Source organism: Mus pahari, chromosome X, assembly GCF_900095145.1.
Source record: "Mus pahari chromosome X, PAHARI_EIJ_v1.1, whole genome shotgun sequence".
Taxonomy (NCBI): Eukaryota; Metazoa; Chordata; class Mammalia; order Rodentia; family Muridae; genus Mus; species Mus pahari.
Window position 1 is genome coordinate 62,290,219 of NC_034613.1, and position 23,232 is coordinate 62,313,450.

The following is a 23,232-nucleotide window of genomic DNA, read 5'->3' on the forward strand; positions in this document are numbered from 1 at the left end:
GCTAAAACTAAGTACTTACCACATGAGTCCTGAGTCTGGAAGGGCTGAGGGTGGAGCTTAAGTGGGTACAGAGGAAGACTCAGCAACATATAACATCCTGGGCCCTGACTGGCCTTCAAGGTTCAAAGATGATGGTTCACTGTGTGGCAGAGATTATAGGGACCCAGATAAGAGTGGCCTTGGGCAACATGCAAAAGCCTCATTTAGAAAGTGGGAATTCAAAAAGTCAGGTAGGCCAGGTAGCAAACCAGCTACTTAGGTGGTTGAAGCAGGAGGATCAAAAGCTCAAGGCTGCATGTGCTACAGAGTGAGTTCAAGGCTTTCCTTACACTGAAAATACAATCAATGACAGAGCAGCTACTTAGCTATACAAGTCCCTGGGTTTAACTCCAGGATTGCCAAAGGCACCAGCTGAGGTGGAGGTGGAGTTAGCTGAGTCTGGCCATCCTAGCTATTTGGGGGGCTATGGCAAGGGGGAATTGCAAAATCAATGTCTTCCTGGGCTACAGGGCAAGTTTAAAACCATCTTGGACAACCTATGAAGATTGTCTCAAAACACATAAAGAGCAGGAGATACCGCTCAGAAGTAAAACACTTGCCTAGCATGTAGAACACACTAGGTTCAATGCCCAATGGAGGAAGGGAGAGACCCAAATATGTACATGAATGAATGATCACGTTATGGCTTATTCACAAAAAGTAATTTTAGTTAGCCTGAAAAAGGATTGAGATATATGTTGTATGAATGACCCTGAAGGACATGATGATTGGTGAAATAAGCTACTTCTTTAAGAACATTGTATGATTCTACTCACAAGAAACTCCTAGAACAGTCAAATCTAGAGACTGAGTAGAATGATGAAGCTTAACCCCAGACCAGGGGCTGGGGTTTAAAAACATGATACCAAGTTCTACATTTGTAAATGATTAATGGCATCAAAACTATGTGCCTAAAAATAGCGAAGATGTTTTAGGATGTATTATAAGTATATACATTTACACTTTACCACAATATAAAAAAAGTTATAGAGGACAGGTCTTGGAAGGGTGGGGCCTAGTACACAGAGGGCAACCTCTGATGAGTATGTGGCGCCACAGGAGGGATGGTAAGCAGACAACACTAGTTCTGTTCTGTGCAGAGTGGTTCTGTTCCATGCAGAGCAGGAAGCAGTCATCACTTGGGACAGACTGTAGCCTCCCTGCCCTCTTCTCAACACTCACCTTCAGTTTGTCTTCCTTTACAGGCCTCTGCTCTTGCCCAAACTCCTGTTTGTTCTTATCCTTAAATCTCAGCATGTTATCATCAGCTGCAGATCTTCCTCAGGTCTATAAGAACACCCACCTGGCCTCACACCATCCTTTCTCTCAACTAACTCCACCCATGAAAAAGGAGCTCACAGCATCAGGCTCTGTTCGGGATGAGAGCTCTCACCTCTCTTTCAGGCTAAAGGCCTTCTCAGCAACCAGTCAACTTCAGAAACAGAAAATGGTGACACCATAGAAAAGGCAACTTCACAGAAATGTGCTATTTAACTGGATGCTACAATAGATTCCTATTTGCTCAGGACACCTACTCCTATACAAAGGCTTAAGAAACTGAGATCAAAAAGTCCAAGTAGATTGAAAAGATGGAGTGGCAAACTATCAGACAGGATTCCCCAGAACCTGGACCAGAGAGGGTAGTGGCCAGGGTCAGAGTGGAAAGGCAGGAGAGGTGATCTGGACTTTGACCTTCCAAATCACAGACAAGCAAGCTCAGGGAAGCCCAAAGAACACTTCCTGGAAAAGTGGACTAGTCCTAAGCCTTGGCATAGCAACTAGAGGGTGTTACCTGAATGTTCCTGCCCCTATAGGCACCACCTCTAAACTGCTGGGAAGGGGGTGGACTCCTCACAGGGCAGCCATGCTTTGAGGGTGGGGAAGAGTGACAGAATGCTTGAGAAGGCAGCTTCTTGGTCTAGTCCCATACAGGTCAGACAGGAGTAGGAACATAGTTAGCTGACAACCATCTAGCCAACATCAACATCTTCAGGAGTCACTCCAATTCCAAGACACTTCTAACCTGCTCCCATAATCCTTCCACCCAGTCTTCACAGGGCAGGGGTGATAAGCACCTGATCAAGGATAGACCCTTTCTTGTGCCCTGCTAGAGAGCAGCCTAGCTACAGGCTGATCTTGCTCTAAGGAAGTAAGCAGTGAGGGCTTGGACCTGTCAGCAAAGTAAGTCAGTGCAGAGGCAAAACCTTATCTAGTAACTCTTCAGGACTGATGTGTTGCAAAGACCCAAGCACTATGCAGTCCCTTCTCTACTGCCTTAAAGCCCCTCTACACTGCCTTGTTCTGCAGTAGCAAGCTCTAGGTCATTGCCAAGGACAGTCTCCTTTCCCAGTCAGCATTAGTCAGAGGTCATGCTGTAAACCTTCAGGAGGGGGTTGGGCAGGGAGTGACTGGTGGCACTCTGCCACATTCTATCTGTCCTGAATGTGATGAATAGGAACTCGGAGAAGGCACCAGGAAGTCCTGCTGGTTTACCAGGCTTCCCAGACAGTTGCCAACTCCTAGGGAGACTGACAAGACAGACACTCCCCAAGAGCCATAAAGCAGAGTTGTCCTGACTTGAAGGGAGGAGGTAGGGTGGAGGCAGAGAGCAGGAGCTTTGACAGCAAGTGTAAGTCTGGTCTTCAGGGAATAAGAAGAAGCTCAAGGTAAGAAAAGTGCCACACTAGGCATCTGCAGCCTTCCTGGGCACTCTTTAACTTTGAGAGAGGAGCAGCCGAATCATCCCCAAAGCCTCAGTTAGACACAAACACCTTATAACATAACAACATTTATTCCCCTCAGGATAAAACAGCAGCCTCCTTTAGGATACATTGCAAAATAAAAAGGGGTTCAACTGCAGGCCAGGTCACCAGTGCTTTTCTACACTTCCAGGAGTGGAAAGTGCCCTGGCCAGGCAGAACAGTGGCAAAAGTACTTTCTATAAACAAACAACAATCAGGTCCCTTTTGGTGTAAGAGCAGTATGTGTAATGGTGCCAAAATGATGATCTATAAGCCATGGAAGAAAATTGGGGAAGTAGGGAATAAACCCAAGTACCAGAGGGATAGGCTGGGCTCCAAGGAAGCAGTAAGCATGGGTCTGGTAGAAGGCAGCGGCAGGCAGGAAAAAACCAAGCCTTTACTCCTCCTTCTTGTCTGAGGGACCACGTACTGATGCCTGGAAAAGGAAAGAACCCCCCCAAAATGAAGTTAGCACGGCCTGGGAGGACTGGCAGTTGGAGGAGTCCCCTGCAGCTCTCTTTTACTGCAATGGGAGCAGAACCAAGAGCTCCTCCAGAGCACACAGCAGGCTAGTCTTTAAGTCCCAATTTAGGGTCTTTCACAATTGTGTACCTTCCAGTGAAAACCCAAATCCTTGGGAGTTGGGAGATAACATCTGCCATAAAAGCATGAGGACCTGGGTTTAATCCCAAAACACATAAAAAGTCAGATGTAGTAGAGCATACCTGTAATCTCAGAGCTGGAGAGGCAGATCAGTTAGATTCCTATAGCTAGGTAACAAGTCTACATTGTAAGCTCTAGGCAAATGAGATACCTGGTCTTATAAAATAAAATGGATAGCTCTTGAGGAGTGATAACCCAAGGTTATTTTATGTACATGGATACACAGACCCAACGCCTAAGTCCTGCCCAGATAGCCTGGTATATTCTGAGGGACCAGGCACTCCCTGTGGGGCTGGGCCCTTCCTCCTACCCACTACCTGATGTAAACCAAACAAATCTAGGGATCTTTACTTGGCTCCTTCTACTCACCTTGCTGACCACCTGAGCTTCCAGCCAGATCTAGAGTTGTGAGCCTAGCCTGAAAACTCAGATCAACAACTAGTACTTAGCAGTAGGATGACCTTTGAGTCTTTATCCTCACTTACTTTAGACTTTGCCAAACATTACCCTTCCCCCTGCCCCATCCCACAGGAGAGGTAGACAAGAGCAGGTCTCTACATTATTGAGGGGTTTTGTTTTCTGAAGCAGGGTCTTAGTATGTAGCCTAGGCTGACCTGGAATTTTCTCAACTTTCCAGTCTCAGCTTCCTAAAGTACTGGCATTTTGGGTGTGGCCACCACACTCAGCTTTCCCATGTATGCTCCTAATGAAATAGCACACCACAGTCTTAGAATGTTAAATAACCCCTTTTTAGGGGCTTGAGACTGGATTTAAGGTAGGAAAGGCTCAGAGCAAAGAGTCAATCTACTGATAAGGGCTGCCCTTGAACTTTGCAGGTTTTAGCCCACCATCTAGTACCATGCCATACCTCCTGCACGAAGGGTTCTGACAGCTGGGTCTGCTCTAAGCCTACACACAACAACAAAGGAGGCAAGAGGCTCCTTAGTACCCTAGAACTGTGCTGTAGGATCCTGACCCTAACTTGCACCTACAGAAAGGGAAACACTGACCTGCAGTTTGGCATGCTCTTCTAGCAGGCGGTCATATTCTTTGGTAAGGCCCTCAGACTGCTTCTGCATAGCCAGAGCCTCGTTTTCAGCTTTCTCAAGTTCTAACAATAAAAACGAACACAGGAAGAGATCAAAAGATTATCTAAGGAAAAAAAATCCTACCTGCTTAAAACATGGGAAACTTCTGTAACTCTGTCACAAAAAAAAGTTATACAGATAAGGTTCCAGTGTTTGTCAATGTTTCTGCCTTTAAAAACCACTAGTGGAGAATTGTAAGGATGGATAACCCAACAGCTAGATGGAATAAAAAGTCAGAATCAGCCCCCTTAGTCCTATAAATGAAAGGACACTTAACGATTCCCAGAAGGGGTAACCTTTTAACTGGCTGGCAGTGAGAGGCAATGAGCAAAATCCCAGCATTAAGACCCCTAGTGACATTGGCCAGCACCTACAGTGACGAATGAGTCTGAAATTAATCTAGAAGTGAGAGAGGATGGATCACACAAATTCTTTCTGACACTTTTTTGTTCTTGGCTCCAAGGCATGTTGGGCCTCCCCCTTGCCTGCCTCTCTTAATGGGAAACCCCTAGAGTGAGCACTACTAAAGCATGCACAACAGTTAGGGCTTCTCCAAGGCCTACTCAAACATGCTCTAGCAGTGAACTTCTTTGATCACATTTAGGTGTGAAGGCATTGAGTGCTATGTGTTTGTTTCCACCCAACTCTTGAGCTTTCACATGAAGTGTGCTATTAATACTTGATCCATGTGGCACACGCCTTTAATCCCAGCACTCGGGAGGCAGAGGCAGGCGGATTTGAGTTCGAGGCCAGCCTGGTCTACAAAGCGAGTTCTAGGACAGCCAGGGCTATACAGAAAAACCCTGTCTCGAAAAAACAACAACAACAACAAAAATACTTGATCCATGGGGGCATCAATGGACAGTGGAGCTTCTGGGTGTAATAGGACAGCCATCCTCACTTTTCTTGGTGCTAGCCAGCTCATCTTTTAGCTTCCTCAGGTCATTCTTCAGGCTCTTGTTCTCCTCTAACTTCATTTCAGTATTCCCAACATCCAACTTGCCTCCATCCTCGGCAGCTCCCTAGGGAAAGTGCCAAGCACCTGGGTTATTCAGAAGGAAGTGAAAGTGAAGGTCCAGTGTATTCCACAGAACTCTGATTTCTCAAGCTACTTTGAGCAATTACTGGCCCTTTTGGAAATAACAAGACAAAACTAGGCCACTACAGGGCTCTCAGACACAGACCAGGATATAGCTAGCTGCTGAGGAAAGAAGCACCTGCTGCAAATTCATTTACAGGCTATACACTCTGCCTACCCCAGTCCCTAGACCTACTTTCCCACCAGTAAAGTTCAATGGCTCTATGTTTACCCATCGAACCAGTAACTCAATTTGCTGTCACCTGGAGCTCAGCCCAGATAACCTAAAGAACCATGAGTCTTCCTTCTCTTCCCTGACTCTTGCAGCTTCACTACAGCCAATGACGCCAAAATTTGTTTATATTCAACTGCACCCTACCAATCTCTAAACCATCACTCTCCTTCCCAGCTTGCTTATAGTACAGATCCTCTGATAGATCTCTGATTCTTCTCTAATACCAAGGGATCCATCAGCCCCATGTTCATAAAGGGTTGCAACTGACAACTAACTTCTAAAGAATAAGGGTCTTCTTCAACACAGGTCTCTGTTCCTAGAGAGTCATTCTCATAAAATAAAACAAAACAAAACAAGTGCTACTGGAACCAGCATATGGAGACAACAATGGTAATACCCTCTTCCTCTGCTGTGTCCTCATGAATGAAAAGAAGGCACCAGAGTCATCCTGGATCGTTCCAATAGGCACAGCCTACCCACTAAAAACTCCTTCAGGGACCAGTATTATCACACAGGCCCCAGCCTAATAACTACTGTGGATTCTTAGAGATGAGCCACTAGCACTGTGGTTCTGGACATCCCACTCAGGTTGTAGGGGCACTTACCTTCTTTAGCTGATCATTCTCCTCCATGTATTTCTTGGCTGCCTCGCTGGCACTTTCTGCCTGCTTTTTAAAGGCTTCATTGGAGGCCAGCAGTGTGGCCTGCTGGGAGATGAGAGTCACCAGGCGTCTAAGCAGGCTGCCATTGTTTATAAAAAGAAGGGAAAGTGAGAAACATGAGAGCAAAGGGCCTGGCAAGAACTCTTCTTGGCTGCTACCTGCCTACCCTGCCTCCAGCCTGGACCTGGCAACACAAAGTAGGGCCCAGGAACTGGCCTCTGCCACATCACCCACCCCCCAAAAAACAGCTGTATTGGGCTCTGGGAAGAATCTCAGGCAGTGATCAGAAGCTACAGCACACCCAGGCATGACCTAGCTATATAGCAATAGGTATTGAAACACCAGCACTTTCCAGGTGAGGGCTTAGATGTGCTAACCAAGCCTCAGCACTGTTTTCCTTCTTGCGAGGCCAGGCTTGCCTCCCTAGGAGAACAATGTTAAGATAATAAATTTGGACACTTCCAACATGCCAAGTGAATTCGTCATAGATACTTCATGAGGTAATTACTACTGCTACTCTCATTTGACAAACAATAACAACAACAAAACAAAACAAAGTTGAGCAGGGTGAAGCAATGTATCAAAGTTAAAGAAAGTCTAGGCGCCAGAAATACGCATAGCTATAATTCCAACTCCCATCTACTGGACTCCAAAACCTACATTGGGAAATATACTCTCTCAGCTTCCAGGTCCCAACATGAGTAGAAAAAAAACCCTTCTCCAAATCTCCTTCCCAAACATATCTTATAACCAGGTGGGACAATGTAATCTGTTATATAATAGCACTCAAACTGAGGCTGTCATTAACTACTTGGGACACAGAAAAAAGAATCAAGACACAGGTACCCATTGCCTATCTCAAACAGCTGTAAAGGTAAACAGGTAAGTGGGTAGGGATAAGCACTGGACCCTGAACAATAAACTAAGTGAGCAGAGAGAGGACAGAAGCTACAGCCTTGAGAAAGTCACTACTCAGGCAGCCAAGAAGGCGGAGTACTTGCCCACATGCCTTGGAAAATCTAGCCACAGTACTTGGAGTACATGCAGAGGCCTGGGAAAACGGAAGAAAACATGCTTGATGCCTCTTCCAGGGCACTTCAACAGAAGTGCTTGCTTAGAAGAGTGGCAGTCGTCTTGGCCTGTTCCAGGGCTGGCCTCTCTGGTCCTATCATGCATTATTAGACTCTTGTCATTCCCATCTGCAGCCTGGGCAGGCAAGGGAACCAAAAGCACAGAATAGGTGAGCTTTCTTCTCAGCTTCAGTCCAGGCTCTGAAGGGCTGTAAGTAGAACACTTTTGGAGAATGTACATGTGGAACAGAGGAACTCTATGGGTCCTGTTTAGGTAGAAGCACCCAGGGGTCCCTGGTGGCACAGAGAGAGCCAAGATGTTGATTCCTGGCATGAGAGGAGAGTTTCCAGTGACATGTGCTGTCTAAACTTAGCAGCCTAGACCTCGTGGCTTAGAGCTCAGGTTTCCCTGCCTCAGCCCAGAGCTGCCCACCAGCCTGCTCCCCACTGGGCTGGAGCTCTGAAAGTAGAAGCTACCAAGCACCCAAGCAGCCAGCAAGAATTCATGAGCATGACAGACAGTGGCCAGAAATTAGAGAGACACCAGTAAGAAAAGCAATTGTGACTATCCCCAACTCCTAGCTTCCTGGTTCCAGAACAGGTTCCTGTAAAGTTTAAGAGGGCCCTCCCCATAGCTAGAAATGAGGGGAGGAGCATGTGTGCCACCTAGTGGTAGAGATGGGACCCATGAGCACTGCTGGGTCCTAGCAAAGATGAGTGAACAAACAAACCAAGGCTTGCCACCCCTACCTAGCCAGGCAAATGGCTGCTAGGGAGTGTCCACTGCTGTCACCCCAGTTACTAAGGGAAGCCAGCCAGCTGGTAAATGACTGCCACAACTAGCAAGGCAGTCCTATCAGGAACGACAGTCTCAGTACAATTCTGTTCCATGCTATCATAAGCCTTCCTCAGATATTGTGAACTAGGGTTTCCTGGATAGTCCAGAATACTCACAGAATACAGCATCCACAGAAACCAAAGTCTGAACAGTGTCTGCTCACAATTCTGGCATTTGATTTGCAGCTATTAACAAGACAATCACATTGCCAACCTGGTCATGGTTTTTCTTCCTCTGGCCAACTGTCATGGACATTTTCCCCACCTCTGTCCCAGGGCACGCTAGCTGGCCACCAATGGCAAACACTCTAATTGCACGCCCAACACATATACTGATAGTTCTTTCATATCACCTGTGTTGGAGCTAGGCCTCTAATCCATCCAGGGTTGACTGTGGGTCATTTTCTTGCCATTTCCTCTTAAGTCCGTCTTTTTTCCTTCCCTGCCTTTGCCCTCTGCTTCATCCTTCAACCACTTGAGTTTTCAGATGATGTGCACTCTGTAACATATGCTGCTACTGACAAGTTGGTTTTAAGAGGTCTCCCATCTGGTAAACTCTTCCTCAGGTATTTGCAGTCTGTATTTTCTTCCAGTTAGCTTTATTCCCTAAAGGGTTTATCTGTTACCAGACTCGTAACAGCCTACTAAACATCAGATTCTGATGTTACACAAACACTCCAAACATAGCCCGTCAAGATAGGTCTTCCCTTACTCCATCAGAACCTATCAAGTGTGTTTCTGTGGTAGAGGCTCTGTCCTCCTTGTCTCTTACTCCAACTCACTATCCATACTTTCCTTGTCAAGTTTAGAGAGGATGCTATCCCATGGTCTGGAGTACTCCAGAGCTGACAAATTTGACCAGTTGCTCCTCTGGTTGAGCCACTGTGTGAGAGTAATGCCTCAACCATCACCTCCCTCAGGAAAGCCTTTCCTATTGTGGGATGTAGCCGGTAGTGTTCCCACAGCAGCCCCCAATACACGACAGGCTCTTGTATTCACAAGAGGATATTCAGTCATTTGATTGTCCTATCAGGCTATAAACACCTTTCAACTAGGCCCTATACTTGTTATCGCTACTCCCCCAGACTAGGCACAATGAAAAGAACTTTCCAGGTGACCTAATTTCACTCCTGGAATAGGGAACACTCCCTGACAAGTGAAGGAGTATGTTTGAGGCTGCTTGTCAGGTCCAAGCCTTTTTCTTGTTAAACCCATGTCTACCTGGAAGCCTGGCACTGAGGGCTGGGGTGGGGCATAAACTGATATAGCACTCATCCTCCTATCTAACAGAGATAAAAGACAGCAGCAGGAGGGTGCTGGCTCAGACTCTGTCAGTGAGCAAGCTGGGCTTGTGGCTGAAGTGGCAGCTAAGAAGCCACATGGGACACTTGATTCACTACCTCAAGCTCATGAGAGACCCAAGCTCTGGCCTCCACCCCAAACTTTAGGGACCTGGCAGGACAGATTAGGCCCTTCCTAGTGTGCTGGCCAGCATTTGCCAGCCCAAGAAACCAGTCTTTCTGGAACATTTTACCGCTTTCCCACTTAATAGTCTCTCAAGCACTCTCTCCATTGTTTTCTATATGGCATTTGTCAAGCCTCTACAACTGAGTGAGGCATATGGTAAACAGGAACAAACTTCAGAACTGCCCTACTCTAATCCCAAAACATAACAGCCTACAGAAATCAGAAATGACTACTTAATGGTTTCTATTCCTGCATAGATAGCATCAATCTCTGTTTTATCTCCTGAAGATTTACCTAGATTAACTGTTTATACCTATTCAGTTAAAAAGCATAGGTGAGGCTGGATGGTGGTGGCGCATACCTGTAATTTCAGCACTCTGAGTTCAAGGCCAGCCTGGTCAACAGAGCGAGTTCCAGGACAACCAGGACAACACAGAGAAACCCTGACTTGAATACAAACAAACACTAACAAAGCATAGGTGAAAACCTAAGAGCCAAAGAAAGCTCCTCAAGATCTAGAGTAGTCACTGACACAACAGCTCAGGGTTCATATTAACTGAATCCAAGCATAGATACAAAGCTCAGAGAACAAAACTTAACGGAATACAGATGTGTCCTTGGCAGACAAATACCTGAACTCAACTTGGAATTCCTGGTAAAAATGTTCTTGGATGCTAAGTAAAGCTATCATGCTTTTATAAAAAGGCTGAGTACACAAGAGAAGGTAGAAGAAACTGAATCTCTCTCTGGCCTCTAAGAACGAGGTCAAGCACATTAAGAGACAAGGCTTCACGGGAACTTTTCACCTATGTGCCCCAGTTAGCATACAGGAGAAAAACATGAACAAGTGGGAAACAGAACCAAGTCCCAACTGAAAGGTTCTATGGTATGGTCCAGAACAGCCTCAGCTGAGAAACCACCCCTGCAGATATTAAGTTGTATACACTAGCTCTGCTATACTTCTGCCCCATGTCAAGTAGGACTTTGGTGTCAGAGTGCCACCTGCTGATTTCATGCTGTCACAGTCTAAGAAACAGAGTGCTACCTGCTAATTTCATGATGTCACAGTCTAAGAAAGTCCTACAGTGTGGCTATAAACTTGGGACACTGTGACTATGCCTCAACTATTAGAAGAAAAGATGAGGTGGCCACTCTGTCAAGGAACCACAACTAGGAGATGTCCAGGTAAGACTTCAGATAATAAAAAGTGGTAGTACCAGGGGTTCCACTGCCCCACCCTCTCAGCAGTCATTAAAATAAGGTCAAGTCAGACACGCTCAAGAAAAGGGGGTGTAAAACACTCAAGGTTATCCAAAGAGACCTACATGGTTGACTCATGGCAGAGAGTAGGGCAGAACTTCTGGGATCACAACATCTATGTCAAGTCTCTACGCCCAAAGAGACATGTCATAAAGATCCCATGGCCAGGGCACAGTAAACAAACTAGGTAGAACAAGGCTAGTAGAACAGTAGAAGAGGGGCTGGTGAGATGGCTCAGCAGGTAAGAGCACCGACTGCTCTTCTGAAGGTCCTGAGTTCAAATCCCAGCAACCACATGGTGGCTCACAACCACCTGTAATGAGATCTGATGCCCTCTTATGGAGTGTCTGAAGACAGCTACAGTGTACTTACATATAATAAATAAATCTTTTTAAAAAAAAAAGAACAGTTGAAGAGGCTTTTCTGCCAGGGGACATAAAGGGTAACAGTGACTCTTCTGTGGTAGTGCTCCTAAGGGTACAGGAAGAGAGCCTTAGAGAAGAGTAATACCCACAGGTTATATATCACAGGTATAGTTTCAGATTTGAAAAGGAGAGTTCTAGAGGATACTGAGGAAGAATATGAAAGTTTTTAACACTACTTAAGATGGTGACAATGACAACTGTAATTCTTGGTTTTCCATTAAAAATTGCACAAGACGGGGCTGGTGAGATGGCTCAGTGGGTAAGAGCACCTGACTGCTCTTCCGAAGGTCCGGAGTTCAAATCCCAGCAACCACATGGTGGCTCATAACCATCCGTAACAAGATCTGATGCCCTCTTCTGGAGTGCCTGAAGACAGTTACAGTGTACTTACATATAATAAATAAATAAATAAATAAAATCTTTAAAAAAAAAATTGCACAAGACACATAGGATAAAGCAGGACACTGTACCCTCAGTTCCTGGGTTCAGAGACAGGGTTAACATAGTGGTTTTCAAGCATAGTACATATCACAGGAAAAAAAAAACAAGAAATAGGAAAGTGGTGGTTCAAGTCTCATGTAAACAGATGGCAGGAGCAGGCTAACCCTATGGGTTCTGAATTTGGCTTAGCAGAAATCATACCCCATGGGTAAGTTGTACCTGGCTCTCTTAACACTAGCATTCTATCTTCCCAGCTTCCCTCTCTCTCTTTTGCAGCTCCTCCGTTTTCACTCAGTCCTGCCTGTACCCAACCCAGCTTACTTGTCCTGTCTTCTCAGGCATGGCCCCTCAGTGTACTCTGCTGTCCCTTATCTATTGGTTCTTCCCTCAGAAGCCTCCTAAACAATCTGTCTACAAAGCTTTCTCCCTACCCCACCTCCTTATTTCATTTTTTGAGACAGGATTTCTGTGTGTAGCCCTGGATGTCCTAGAACTAACTGTAGACCAAGCTGGCCTTGAATTCACAAAGATCCATCTGCCACTGCTTCCCAAGTGCTGGGATCAAAGGTGTGCACTACTACCACCCAGCCAGAGCTTCCTTTCTAGTTGGCAACCAGGTTCTCATGTTCAGTATGCTCAGAGCAGAACATCCTAGCCACCAGTGCCTTTCACACCACCCCTACACCCAACTCCTGCTATTAATGCTTTGGTTCAGGATACCAGCATTTCTCATGATGACTTTTCATTCCGAGAATCTCCTGCTTTTCTTCAAAATACTCTTATAAAAATCTTAATCCACAATGTTAACCAGACATAGTGCTTCTTAAATAACTGTCCAACCATCAAGAGATCTTGTTCTTTGTCTCTTCTAACCCATCTACCCCATTCTATCAGTTAGGACCTGTCTAGCTCCTCCCAATGAAGCAAAAACCACAAGAGAGAGCAGGGGAAACACAGACATCTCAAAAAGGACTAGGAAGCTCAAATAAAATCAGATTAGCTAAGGCATAGGAAAGAAAATGACAACCAAGAGATATTTTCTGTTTATATTTAAAGATAAGGCTAAAGTCTTTATATGTTCACCAGTCAGAAATTGAGACACACAATGCTGGAGAAAGAAGCTATCTAGGAACAGCATTCACAATAAATTAGCCTGAAAATTCAATTTAGTAGCTGAAAGGAGGTAGCCCACACCTTCAATCCCAGCACTTGAGAGGCAGAGGCTCCAGGATCTCTGAGTTTGAGGCCAGCCTGGTCTACAGATGGAGTTCTAGTAGGACAGCCAGGGCTACACAGAGAAATCCTGTCTCAAAAAACAAAAGTAAATAAATAAACTTGTGGTTTTGCTCATAAAACCAAGAGTCTTGTACACAAGAGGCAATTCTGCTACCAGTAAGCCATGCCCTCTGTCCCTGGGAAGTAACTATTAATGTGAAGGTAAAATGTTGTTGAAGTATACATCTTCCTGAAAAGTAGAGGGGGGTTGTGGAATCCATTGGAGGGGGCAACTTCTAACCCTATATAGCCCTGGCTGACACTGCACATGCTATGATCCTCCTGCCTCTGCCACCTTGGTGCTGGGACTATGGGAATGAGCAATTAAGGCCTGATCCTGGTTTTTTAAAATGAGGGAGATTCTCCAGGTATGATGACATGTGTGAGGGTTTGTATATGCTTGGCCCAGGGAATGGCACTATTAGAAGGTGTGGCCCTGTGGAGTAGGCATGGCACTATGGGTGTGGTCTTTAAGACCCTCACCCTAGCTGCCTGGAAGCCAGTATTGGGCTAGCAGCCTTCAGATGAAGATGTAGAACTCTCAGCTCCTCCTCCACCATGGCTGCCTAGATGCTGCCATGTTCCCACCTTGATGATAATGGACGGAACCTCTGAACTTGTAAGCCAGCCCCAATTAAATGTTATCCTTATAAGAGTTGCCTTGGTCATGGTGTCTGTTCACAGCAGTAAAACCCTAACTAAGACACAAGGAGAAAAAATTCCATGTGTGTCATCACCATGTGTGTGTGGTCAAAGTATTCAAAATGTGAAACTTCAACACTTCCAGTGGCAAGCTCTAGGAGTCAAGTAGGCTTCTGAATGTCACTTTATTACTTGCAGAAGTGTAAAGCTTTATTTATGCACCTTATCTATAGAATGCTTAATGACTAATAAAGTTCATATTATGTATACAGGGATCTGGAAAAGTATACACTAAAGGTGTATGTCAAGAGTGGTTATTGCTAGTCATGGTGGTATATGCTTTTACTACCAGCACTTGAGAGGCAGAGGCAAGTGAATCTTTATGAGTATGGGGCCAACCTGGGCTTCATAATGAGACCCTGTCTCAAAAAAAAAAAAAAAAGTGCCGGGCGGTGGTGGCACACGCCTTTAATCCCAGCACTTGGGAGGCAGAGGCAGGCAGATTTCTGAGTTCAAGGCCAGCCTGGTCTCCAAATGAGTACCAGGACAGCCAGGGCTATACAGAGAAACCCTATCTTGAAAAACCAAAAAAAAAAAAAAGTATAACTATAAACAGGACTAGAGTGAGTGGTGGCTCAGTGGGTTAAGAGTGCTTGCTTAACATGAGAACTTCAATTCAGATGCTAGCCCCCAAGTAAAAAGCAGACCATGGCCACATGCACCTGTAATCCTAGTATTATGGAGGACAGAGACAAGAGGATTTCAAGGGCTTGCTTGCCACAAACACTGGATGCCAGCCTAGTTTCAGGCTCAGTGAGAGAACCTATCTCAAGAGAAAATAATATGAAAAGTGACAGGGTCACATATCTGATATCCTCCTCTAGCCTCCATATCCCCACACATCCTGCCCCTCCCCATGTACACAATACATGCACACTCACAAAGTGGTGGTAACATTTTAAGAGAACTTATTTTCCTATTTTTGTTCATTTAAAGTCTCATTTGTGTGAAACAAAGTCTAAGCGCAGTTAAGAGTTTATTTAATCTGAAAACGACCCTGGGTTCAATTTCTATCACTATAAAAAAGGCTTTGATCCTCTAATAACCATACACTACCATTTTATTTCCTGATCTTCAAATATATGAAAGGTAGTAAGATATTATAGTCACTAACACACAAGTCTTACAAGACTAACACAACATGGAAGTGAAGCTTGGCTCACAAACTGTGCCAACGACCTGCCTACCAAAAGCCAGAAAAAGAGCATTTTCTATGTGATCTGTAGCTGAATGTGGGCTAAACTCATTCACCCAGTCCTAACTTCAAGGAATATTCACTACAAGGAATATGGTATCTGAACTAAGTCATACATGGGCTCTGGGTATGGCAGTCACTCCCGAGTGTCCTCTATTTATAAAGGGCCACCTAATATAAAGGATTGTTAAGGTCCCTCCTGGTTTTAGCTAGAACCCAAACAAAACACACTAGACTCAGAAACACACATACCCAGTACACATAGCCTTGCAGCTGACCAATATCCTAGATAAGCCCTTGTTTAACAAATGAGAAGACCTGGGGGTGAGAGAGGAAGGCTAGTTATTCAAAGCCACACAGCTGCAAGGAGAGAAGCATGGGTGTGGGAACACAAGTTCCCTGACCTCCTAATTTCTGTTCTACTATCCATACAAGCACAGACAACCCAACAAGAAGAGGTGTCTGCTGGTCAGCTATGCTTCCACAGAACATGAAAATCTCTCTGCCCTGACTCAAAAACACCAAAAAAGTAAAAGTGATAGTTTCTACTTTCTAAGCCCAGCACTCAGGAGGCAGAAGCAGGTTAATCTGAGTTTACAGACAGCCTGGCCTATACAGAGATCCAGATCAGCCAGGGCTAAATAGTAAAATCTTATCTCTTTAAAAAAAGAGAAGGGGGGGGCTGGAGAGATGGCTCAGCAGATAAGAGCACCGATTGCTCTTCTGAAGGTCCCGAGTTCGAATCCCAGCAACTACATGGTGGCTCACAACCGTCCGTAATGAGATCTGATGCCCTCTTCTGGGGTGTCTGAAGACAGCTACAGTGTTCTTACATATAATAAATAAATAAATAAATCTTTTTTTTTTTTTAAAAAAGGGGGGAAAGGTACCTAAGTTTGGAGGAGATTATGTACAAGAAGACATGTAGACCAAAAACAAAAATATAAAAGGCCTATTATTTTACTATTAGGGCCAACCAGCACTGTTGGCAGATTCCAGAACATACTTCTAAAAGAAAGCAGGAAGACTACTGGCTGTCTGAAGCTAGTCTAGCTCAAATAAGTAAACAATTAATTAATTCAAAGTTCAGAAACATCCGTAATATTACCTGTAGCTATTTCTGAGAATAAGACTACAAGGGAGGTTGACATTTCTCTAGTTATTTGTGCTTCTTTTTTGGGGGGAGGGGGTAGACAGGGTTTCTCTGTGTAGCCCTGGCTGTCCTGGAACTCACTCTGTAGACCAGGCTGGCCTCAAACTCAGAAATCTGCCTGCCTCTGCCTCCCAAGTGCTGGGATTAAAGGTGTGCGCCGCCACCGCCTGGCTTGTGCTTCTTTTTAAAAAATGATGTCAATGGCCTTGCATATGCTAGGCTCTTAACTCTAAACATATCCACAGTCTGAAATTTCTGGATGTTTTCTCCCCAATATTCATATTCTCTCTCCCTCTGTTCCCCTTCTCCCCATGTGTGTGTATGTAAAATCATGCCCATGCACACCAGTAAAGGCCAAGGAAGTACATGTGATGTCCTATTCTATTACTCCCCTTGAGACAGTCTTTTAATGAACCTGGAGCTAGGTTGGCAGCCAGTAAGCCCCAGTGATCCTCCTGTCTTTGCTGGCTCACAGCAGTTTAGTTATAAGCCCACTTAACTGACATGCTTAGCTCTTTACATAACTGACTATTTGAACTCAGATCCTCATACGTGAAAAAGAAAGAATCAGAGTTCCTTAGGGTTACAACCACTATCATAGAATCTGACCTTTAGACCATGGACATGTATGTATTTCTAGCAAAATTCCAGAAACATAAATAAATATGAGCAACTGATGAACTTAACAGTGATCCTTAGGATTGCTGCATCTTTTTACAAGATATAGCACTAGACATTCCCCCTCCCTGACTAGATGGAGCCACAGAAGGGTGTTATAGGCACAACAAGGCAGCTGGGACATAGATCATAGTGTCTGCTTAAGCAGTCTGAGCAAGATGTAAATCAGACATTTGTCTTGCCTTATATGCTTGTCAAAGGAAAAGAAGTAAACAGCAGTTATCAACATAACAGATATAATATTATAACTGTAGGAACAGATTCCATGGTGCATCCCAACAGGACCATGGAATTCCACCCCAAGTATCACTCTGGGAATATTGGATGATTTATAAAATCTACTTTCATCTGAAGCTACCCATTTATATTAGAAAGAACTGCATTTGTCAACTTAAAGAAGGCCCTACTGTTTGATCACTTTTGAAGAATACACAAGTCCTTGGGTTTCATCCTCATCACAAGGGGGACAAAAAACAGAACTGTGCACCCAAAAGTGAGGTTTTACTACACATCCATGTACTAACAGTTTGATCAACAATATTCCACATATGACAAGTCTCTGCTGAAATTATAATTTAACTTTTGCCTATAGTAAATGCACAGTTAAAACAGAAAAGGAAACTGTACATTAGAACTGCAGAATTCACAGTGAAGGGTTTAGCAGAAGTTTTTACAGATCTCAATAAGCTACTTAAAAACAAACACATGACAAAAAAACAAAAAATATAGAGCTGGAGGTTATGGATTAGTATGCAAGAGGCTCTGGGTTCAATCCCCAGCACTGAAAAACATAATTTGAAAACATGGACCTCAGCCTCCAAAAGCTTACCACTAAGACGGAGAAAGTCAGTGTGTATTTTGCTTACAAGGAAGTATATAATGAAAATACAAGCCGGGCGTGGTGGCACACGCCTTTAATCCGAGCACTCGGGAAGGAGAGGTAGGCGGAATTCTGAGTTCGAGGCCAGCCTGGTCTACAGAGTGAGTTCCAGGACAGCCAGGGCTACACAGAGAAACCCTGTCTCTAGAACAAAACAAAACAAAACAAAAAAGAAAAAAAAAAGAAAATACATACAGGGTAAATCACAATTGGCACATTTATCAACACAATAATACTTCCTTAAAAAGAAACTTCAGGGACTGGTGAGATGGCTCAGTGGGTAAGAGCACCCGACTGCTTTTCCGAAGGTCCGGAGTTCAAATCCCAGCAACCACATGGTGGCTCATAACCATCCGTAACAAGATCTGACGTCCTCTTCTGGAGTGTCTGAAGACAGCTACAGTGTACTTACATATAATAAATAAATAAATCTTTAAAAAAAAAAAAAGAAACTTCAGATACCTGAAAAGATGATACTGTGGTCACAGGAGATAACAACTCCATGTGTGCTACTGCCCCTGAAAATCTTGTAGAGGGATAAGATGTAGGGGTAGATGAAAGTTCCCTATACCCTTCCCCCACCCCTGCTCCCCTACCCACCCACTCCCACTTCTTGGCCCTGGCATTCCCCTGTACTGGGTCATATAAAGTTTGCAAGACCAAGGGGCCTCTCTTCCCAATGATGGCTGATTAGGCCATCTTCTGCTACATATGCAGCTAGAGACACGAGCTCAGGGGGTACTGGTTAGTTCATATTGTTGTTCTACCTATAGGGTTGCAGCTCCCTTCAGCTCCTTGGGTACTTTCTCTAGCTCCTCCATTGGGGGCGCTGAGTTCCATCCAATAGCTGGATGTGAGCATCCACTTCTGTGTTTGCCAGGCACTCGCATAGCCTCAAGAGACAGCTATATCAGGGTCCCTTCAGCAAAATCTTGCTGGCATGTGCAATAGTATCTGGGTTTGGTGGCTGACGATAGGATGGATCCCTGGATGGGGTAGTCTCTGGATAGTCCATCCTTTCGTCTTAGCTCCAAACTTTGTCTCTGTAACTCCTTTCATTGGTATTTTGTTCTCTATTCTAAGGAGGAATGAAGTATCCACACGTTGTTATTACCTTGGTTTTAACAAAAAGTTTAAAATATATAAAAAATTAATCTTATTAAGTGTTGACACACGCCTTTAATCCCAGCACTTGGGAAGCAGAGGCAGGCAGATTTCTGAGTTCAAGGCCAGCCTGGTCTACAGAGTAAGTTCCAGGACAGCCAGGGCTACACAGAGAAACCCTGTCCCGAAAAAACAACAACAACAAGATATTTTTGTGCAACTATCCAATGGGTTGTTTATACTGTTATTATAAAAGTAAAAAACTGGGCTGGAGAGATGGCTCAGTGGTTAAGAGCATCAACTGCTCTTCCGAAGGTCCTGAGTTCAAATCTCAGCACCCACATGGTGGCTCACAACCACCCGTAACAAGATCTGACTCCCTCTTCTGGAGTGTCTGAAGACAGCTACAGTGTACTTTTATAGAATAAATAAATAAATGTTGAAAAAAAAAAAAGTAAAAAACTTGAATTTAAAAGCAGTCTACCTGTGCAGTTTATAGTATGGTATTCCTTCACATTCACTTCTCAGGCCCTCTTGCCACCTAACCTAGAGCAGTGACCTATACTGCAAGCTACATTCATGCCCCATGAAGATACACTGAGTTTTAGTTTTGTGTACCTTTCTCTTTTGTTTTTTTTTTAAGATTTTATTTATTTATTATAGGTAAGTACACTGTAGCTGTCTTCAGGCACTCCAGAAGAGGGCGTCAGATCTTGTTAGGGATGGTTATGAACCACCATGTGGTTGCTGGGATTTGAACTCCGGACCTTCGGAAGAGCAGTCGGGTGCTCTTACCCACTGAGCCATCTCACCAGCCCCCCCTTTCTCTTTTGTTAATTTCCTAAAGTGGATTTATTTTATTTATGTATGAAGGTTTTTCCTGTTTATATGTATATGCACCATATGCATACCTAGTGCCCACAGAGGTGAAAGAGGGTATCAGGCTGGAGAGATAGATAGCTCAGTTGTACTGTCTGGGAAGCTGGAGAGATGGCTCAACGGTAAGGAGCACTGATTGCTCTTCCAAAGGTCCTGAGTTCAATTTCAATCAACCACATGGTGGTTTACAACCATCTGTAATGAGATCTGGTGCCCTCTTCTGGTGTGTCTGAAGACAGCTACATATAATAAATAAATAAACCCTTGGGCCAGAGCAAACAGATCTGACACCCTCTTCTTGAGTGTCTAAAGGCAGGGCTGGTGAGATGGCTCAGCTGTTGAGAGCACTGACTGCTCTTCCGAAGGTCCTGAGTTCAAATCCCAGCAACCACATGGTGGCTCACAACCATCTGTAACNAGATCTGACACCCTCTTCTGGAGTGTCTGAAGACAGCTACAGTGTACTTACATATAATAAATAAATAAATAAATAAATAAATAAATAAATAAATAAATAAATAAATAAATAAATAAATCTTTTTTAAAAAAAGACAGCTACAGTGTACTTACATATAATAAATAAATCTTTAAAAAAAATAAATCTTACTGGGCTTATAAACCACACTTTAAAAAAATACTGTCTGAGCCGGGTGTGGTGGCGCACACCTTTAATCCCAGCACTCAAGAGGCAGAGGCAGGTGGATTTCTGAGTTTGAGGCCAGCCTGGTCTACAGAGTGAGTTCCAGGACAGCCAGGGCTATAGAGAGAAACCTTGTCTCAAAAAACCAAAAAAAAAAAAAATACTGTCTGCTTTTCAAGAAGACTTGGATTTAATTCCCAACATCCATCAAGTATGGTGGCGTATGCAAGCCTTTACTCTTACTTAGCACTCGCAAGGCAGAGGCAGGCTAATCCCTGTGGGTTCAAAGCCAGTTTGGTCTATACAAGCAATTCCAGGATAGCCAGAGCTACTTAGTGAGACCCTATCTTGGAGGGAAAAATAAGGCTGTCAGCTTGTCTGGAACTGGCATTATGGGTGGATATAAACCACCATGTGGGTGTTAGAATCAAACCTCCTGCATCCTCTGCAAAAATAAGTGCTTTTAACTGCTGAGCACTTTTTGTGGGTGGTGTTGGTGGTATTGGTGGTGATGATGGTTTCTTTTTTGTTTTAATCCTGAGGACCGACTAAACTACAGGCTCTTTTCTTGCCTACAAGCTTTTTGCCACTAATTCAACTAAGCTGTAACATTCTCCCAAGTTTTTGTGTTCCTATTTAACTCAGTCTTCCTTGCCCTTGATGAATCCTACATTTATAAATGTCTTCCCATTAAAAATTCAAGTCTCACATTCTAGCCAGCTCTGTCAGTGGGGCCATCTAGACAGCTGGGATTCTGAAAGATCATTCATTTAATTGCTATTTCTGTTAGTGTCTACTTCTTACCATATCTGCTCACCATACCCTTATCTGCACAGAATAGGCCAAGGGACCGAAAGCCTCATATGGCCTCTACCTGAATGGCACTGATCTGCATAGTAGCATGCATGTGAATTAGGACTATACTTAAGTAAACTGGTTAGGCCAACACCCTGACCACACTTTAGCACTGGATCCATGAGAACATTTAGCCTGCAAACACTGCTGAGAATCCTGTTTGATCTATAGAAGGGAAGAAATATAACTTACAGAAGTCTTCAGTAATTCAGATCTCTTCTTTCTCAAAAGCATACAAACCTTTCTAAAACACAACTTCAGACTGAACTCAAATTTTCCCATTCTAGTGGCTTCCCATCCACCCTCTCCTACCTGGCAACTGGGAAAGTAAATTTTTGCCTTCCAACATTTATCCCATTCTGCAGTTCCTCAAAGATCAGTAGCAGTTCTATCACTAACTGATCTTATAGTTTCTGGATATAATTTCATCATGCCTAAATGAAGTTAAATTGTTTAGAGAAGATTGGCATTTTGGTAGTGCCTTATAAGGTGGTTTTATTCTGCCCTCCAACTCTTTACTTAACATAGCCATGTAAAGCCTGCTTTCTACCCAGTTCTTTCCATGAAGGATTAACAGCAGGTTTTCACTCTCCATACTCTGTGTTTTTGTGTGTACATTAGAGATGTCACCTAGGGCCTTGCACACACTAAGCACTGTCACCCACTAGCCCCATCCCCATCATATTTTTAAAAAAACTCTACATATTTAGGGTATGTGTCAACCTCTCCCAACATTCTCATTTCCTGACTTTCCTAAATTTGATGATAAGCTTTAAGGTGATTAAACATACTACTTTAAGCAAAGCAGGCTGATAATCCTAATAATCCCAGTGACTCAGGAGGCTGAAGCAAAGGAATGGTAAATCTGAAAACCAGCACAGGCAACTTGGTGATACCCCATTTCAAAAGCAAAGAGGTCGCAGGGCGTGGTGGTGCACACCTTTAATCCCATCACTTGGGAGGCAGAGGCAGGGGGATTTCTGAGTTCGAGGCCAGCTGGTCTACAGAGTGAGTTCCAGGACAACCAGGGCTACACAGAGAAACCCTGTCTCAAAAAACAAACAAACAAACAAACAAACAAAACAAAAAAACCCAAAGAGGTCTAAAGAGATGATCTGGTGGCTAGGTGTACCTGCACTTACAGAGGACATGGATATAATATATAATTCCCAGCACCTATATAGTGTCTCTCAACCATCTGTAACCTCAGTACTAAAGGATCTAACCAGAGCCATATATGTGGTACACATACATGCATGCAGGCTAAATATTCACATACATAAAATAAAAATGAATAAATCTAAAAAGAAAAATTTTTTGCAAAGCAAAGGATATAGCTCAGTAGTACAATGCATGACTAGTTTTGCAAGAGGTCCTGGGTTCAAGCCCTGGTACCACAAAAAATATTTAACATTTACATGAAAATAAATATACACATACACATACACTCTCTCTCTCTCTCTCTCTCTCTCTCTCTCTCTCTCTTTAAAATGTCTTAAGAGTTGAAAGTGCATAATATCATTTGCATTTGTGGAGTTCTAAGTTGTACATACATACAGTGATGACTCAACGCACTAAAACACTAGAGATACAAAATTAAGTGGATACACACACACCCTTACTTGCCTCATTTCACTCTCCTCAATTGGGATCCAGAAAATCCAGATTTATCTGACCTCACTGTTTTCTAAAAAGCTAATATCTGGATAGGTAGCCATACTAATGTGTAGTGAAGCACAGCAAGCCAGATAATTAAGAGGGTTAAAAAAAAGTTCTTGCCGGGCGTGGTGGCACACGCCTTTAATCCCAGCACTCGGGAGGCAGAGGCAGGCGGATTTCTGAGTTCGAGGCCAGCCTGGTCTACA

At 43.9% G+C, this 23,232-nt stretch overlaps 1 protein-coding gene across 2 annotated transcripts in view; it reads right to left on the reverse strand.

The window, feature by feature from the left end:
• Nucleotides 1–2,811: 2,811 nt before the first annotated feature.
• Nucleotides 2,812–23,232, reverse strand: part of Bcap31 (B cell receptor associated protein 31) — a 32,164-nt gene continuing 11,743 nt past the window's right edge. For both annotated transcript variants that reach the window (XM_021187719.1, XM_029534105.1), the window contains exons 5-8: nucleotides 6,450–6,585; nucleotides 5,433–5,553; nucleotides 4,454–4,554; nucleotides 2,812–3,216 (exon numbers count right to left, since the gene is read on the reverse strand). In XM_021187719.1, coding sequence (XP_021043378.1) covers nucleotides 3,178–3,216; nucleotides 4,454–4,554; nucleotides 5,433–5,553; nucleotides 6,450–6,585 — 397 coding nt within the window. In that variant the 3' untranslated portion in view covers nucleotides 2,812–3,177. The remainder of the gene's footprint in view (nucleotides 3,217–4,453; nucleotides 4,555–5,432; nucleotides 5,554–6,449; nucleotides 6,586–23,232) is intronic.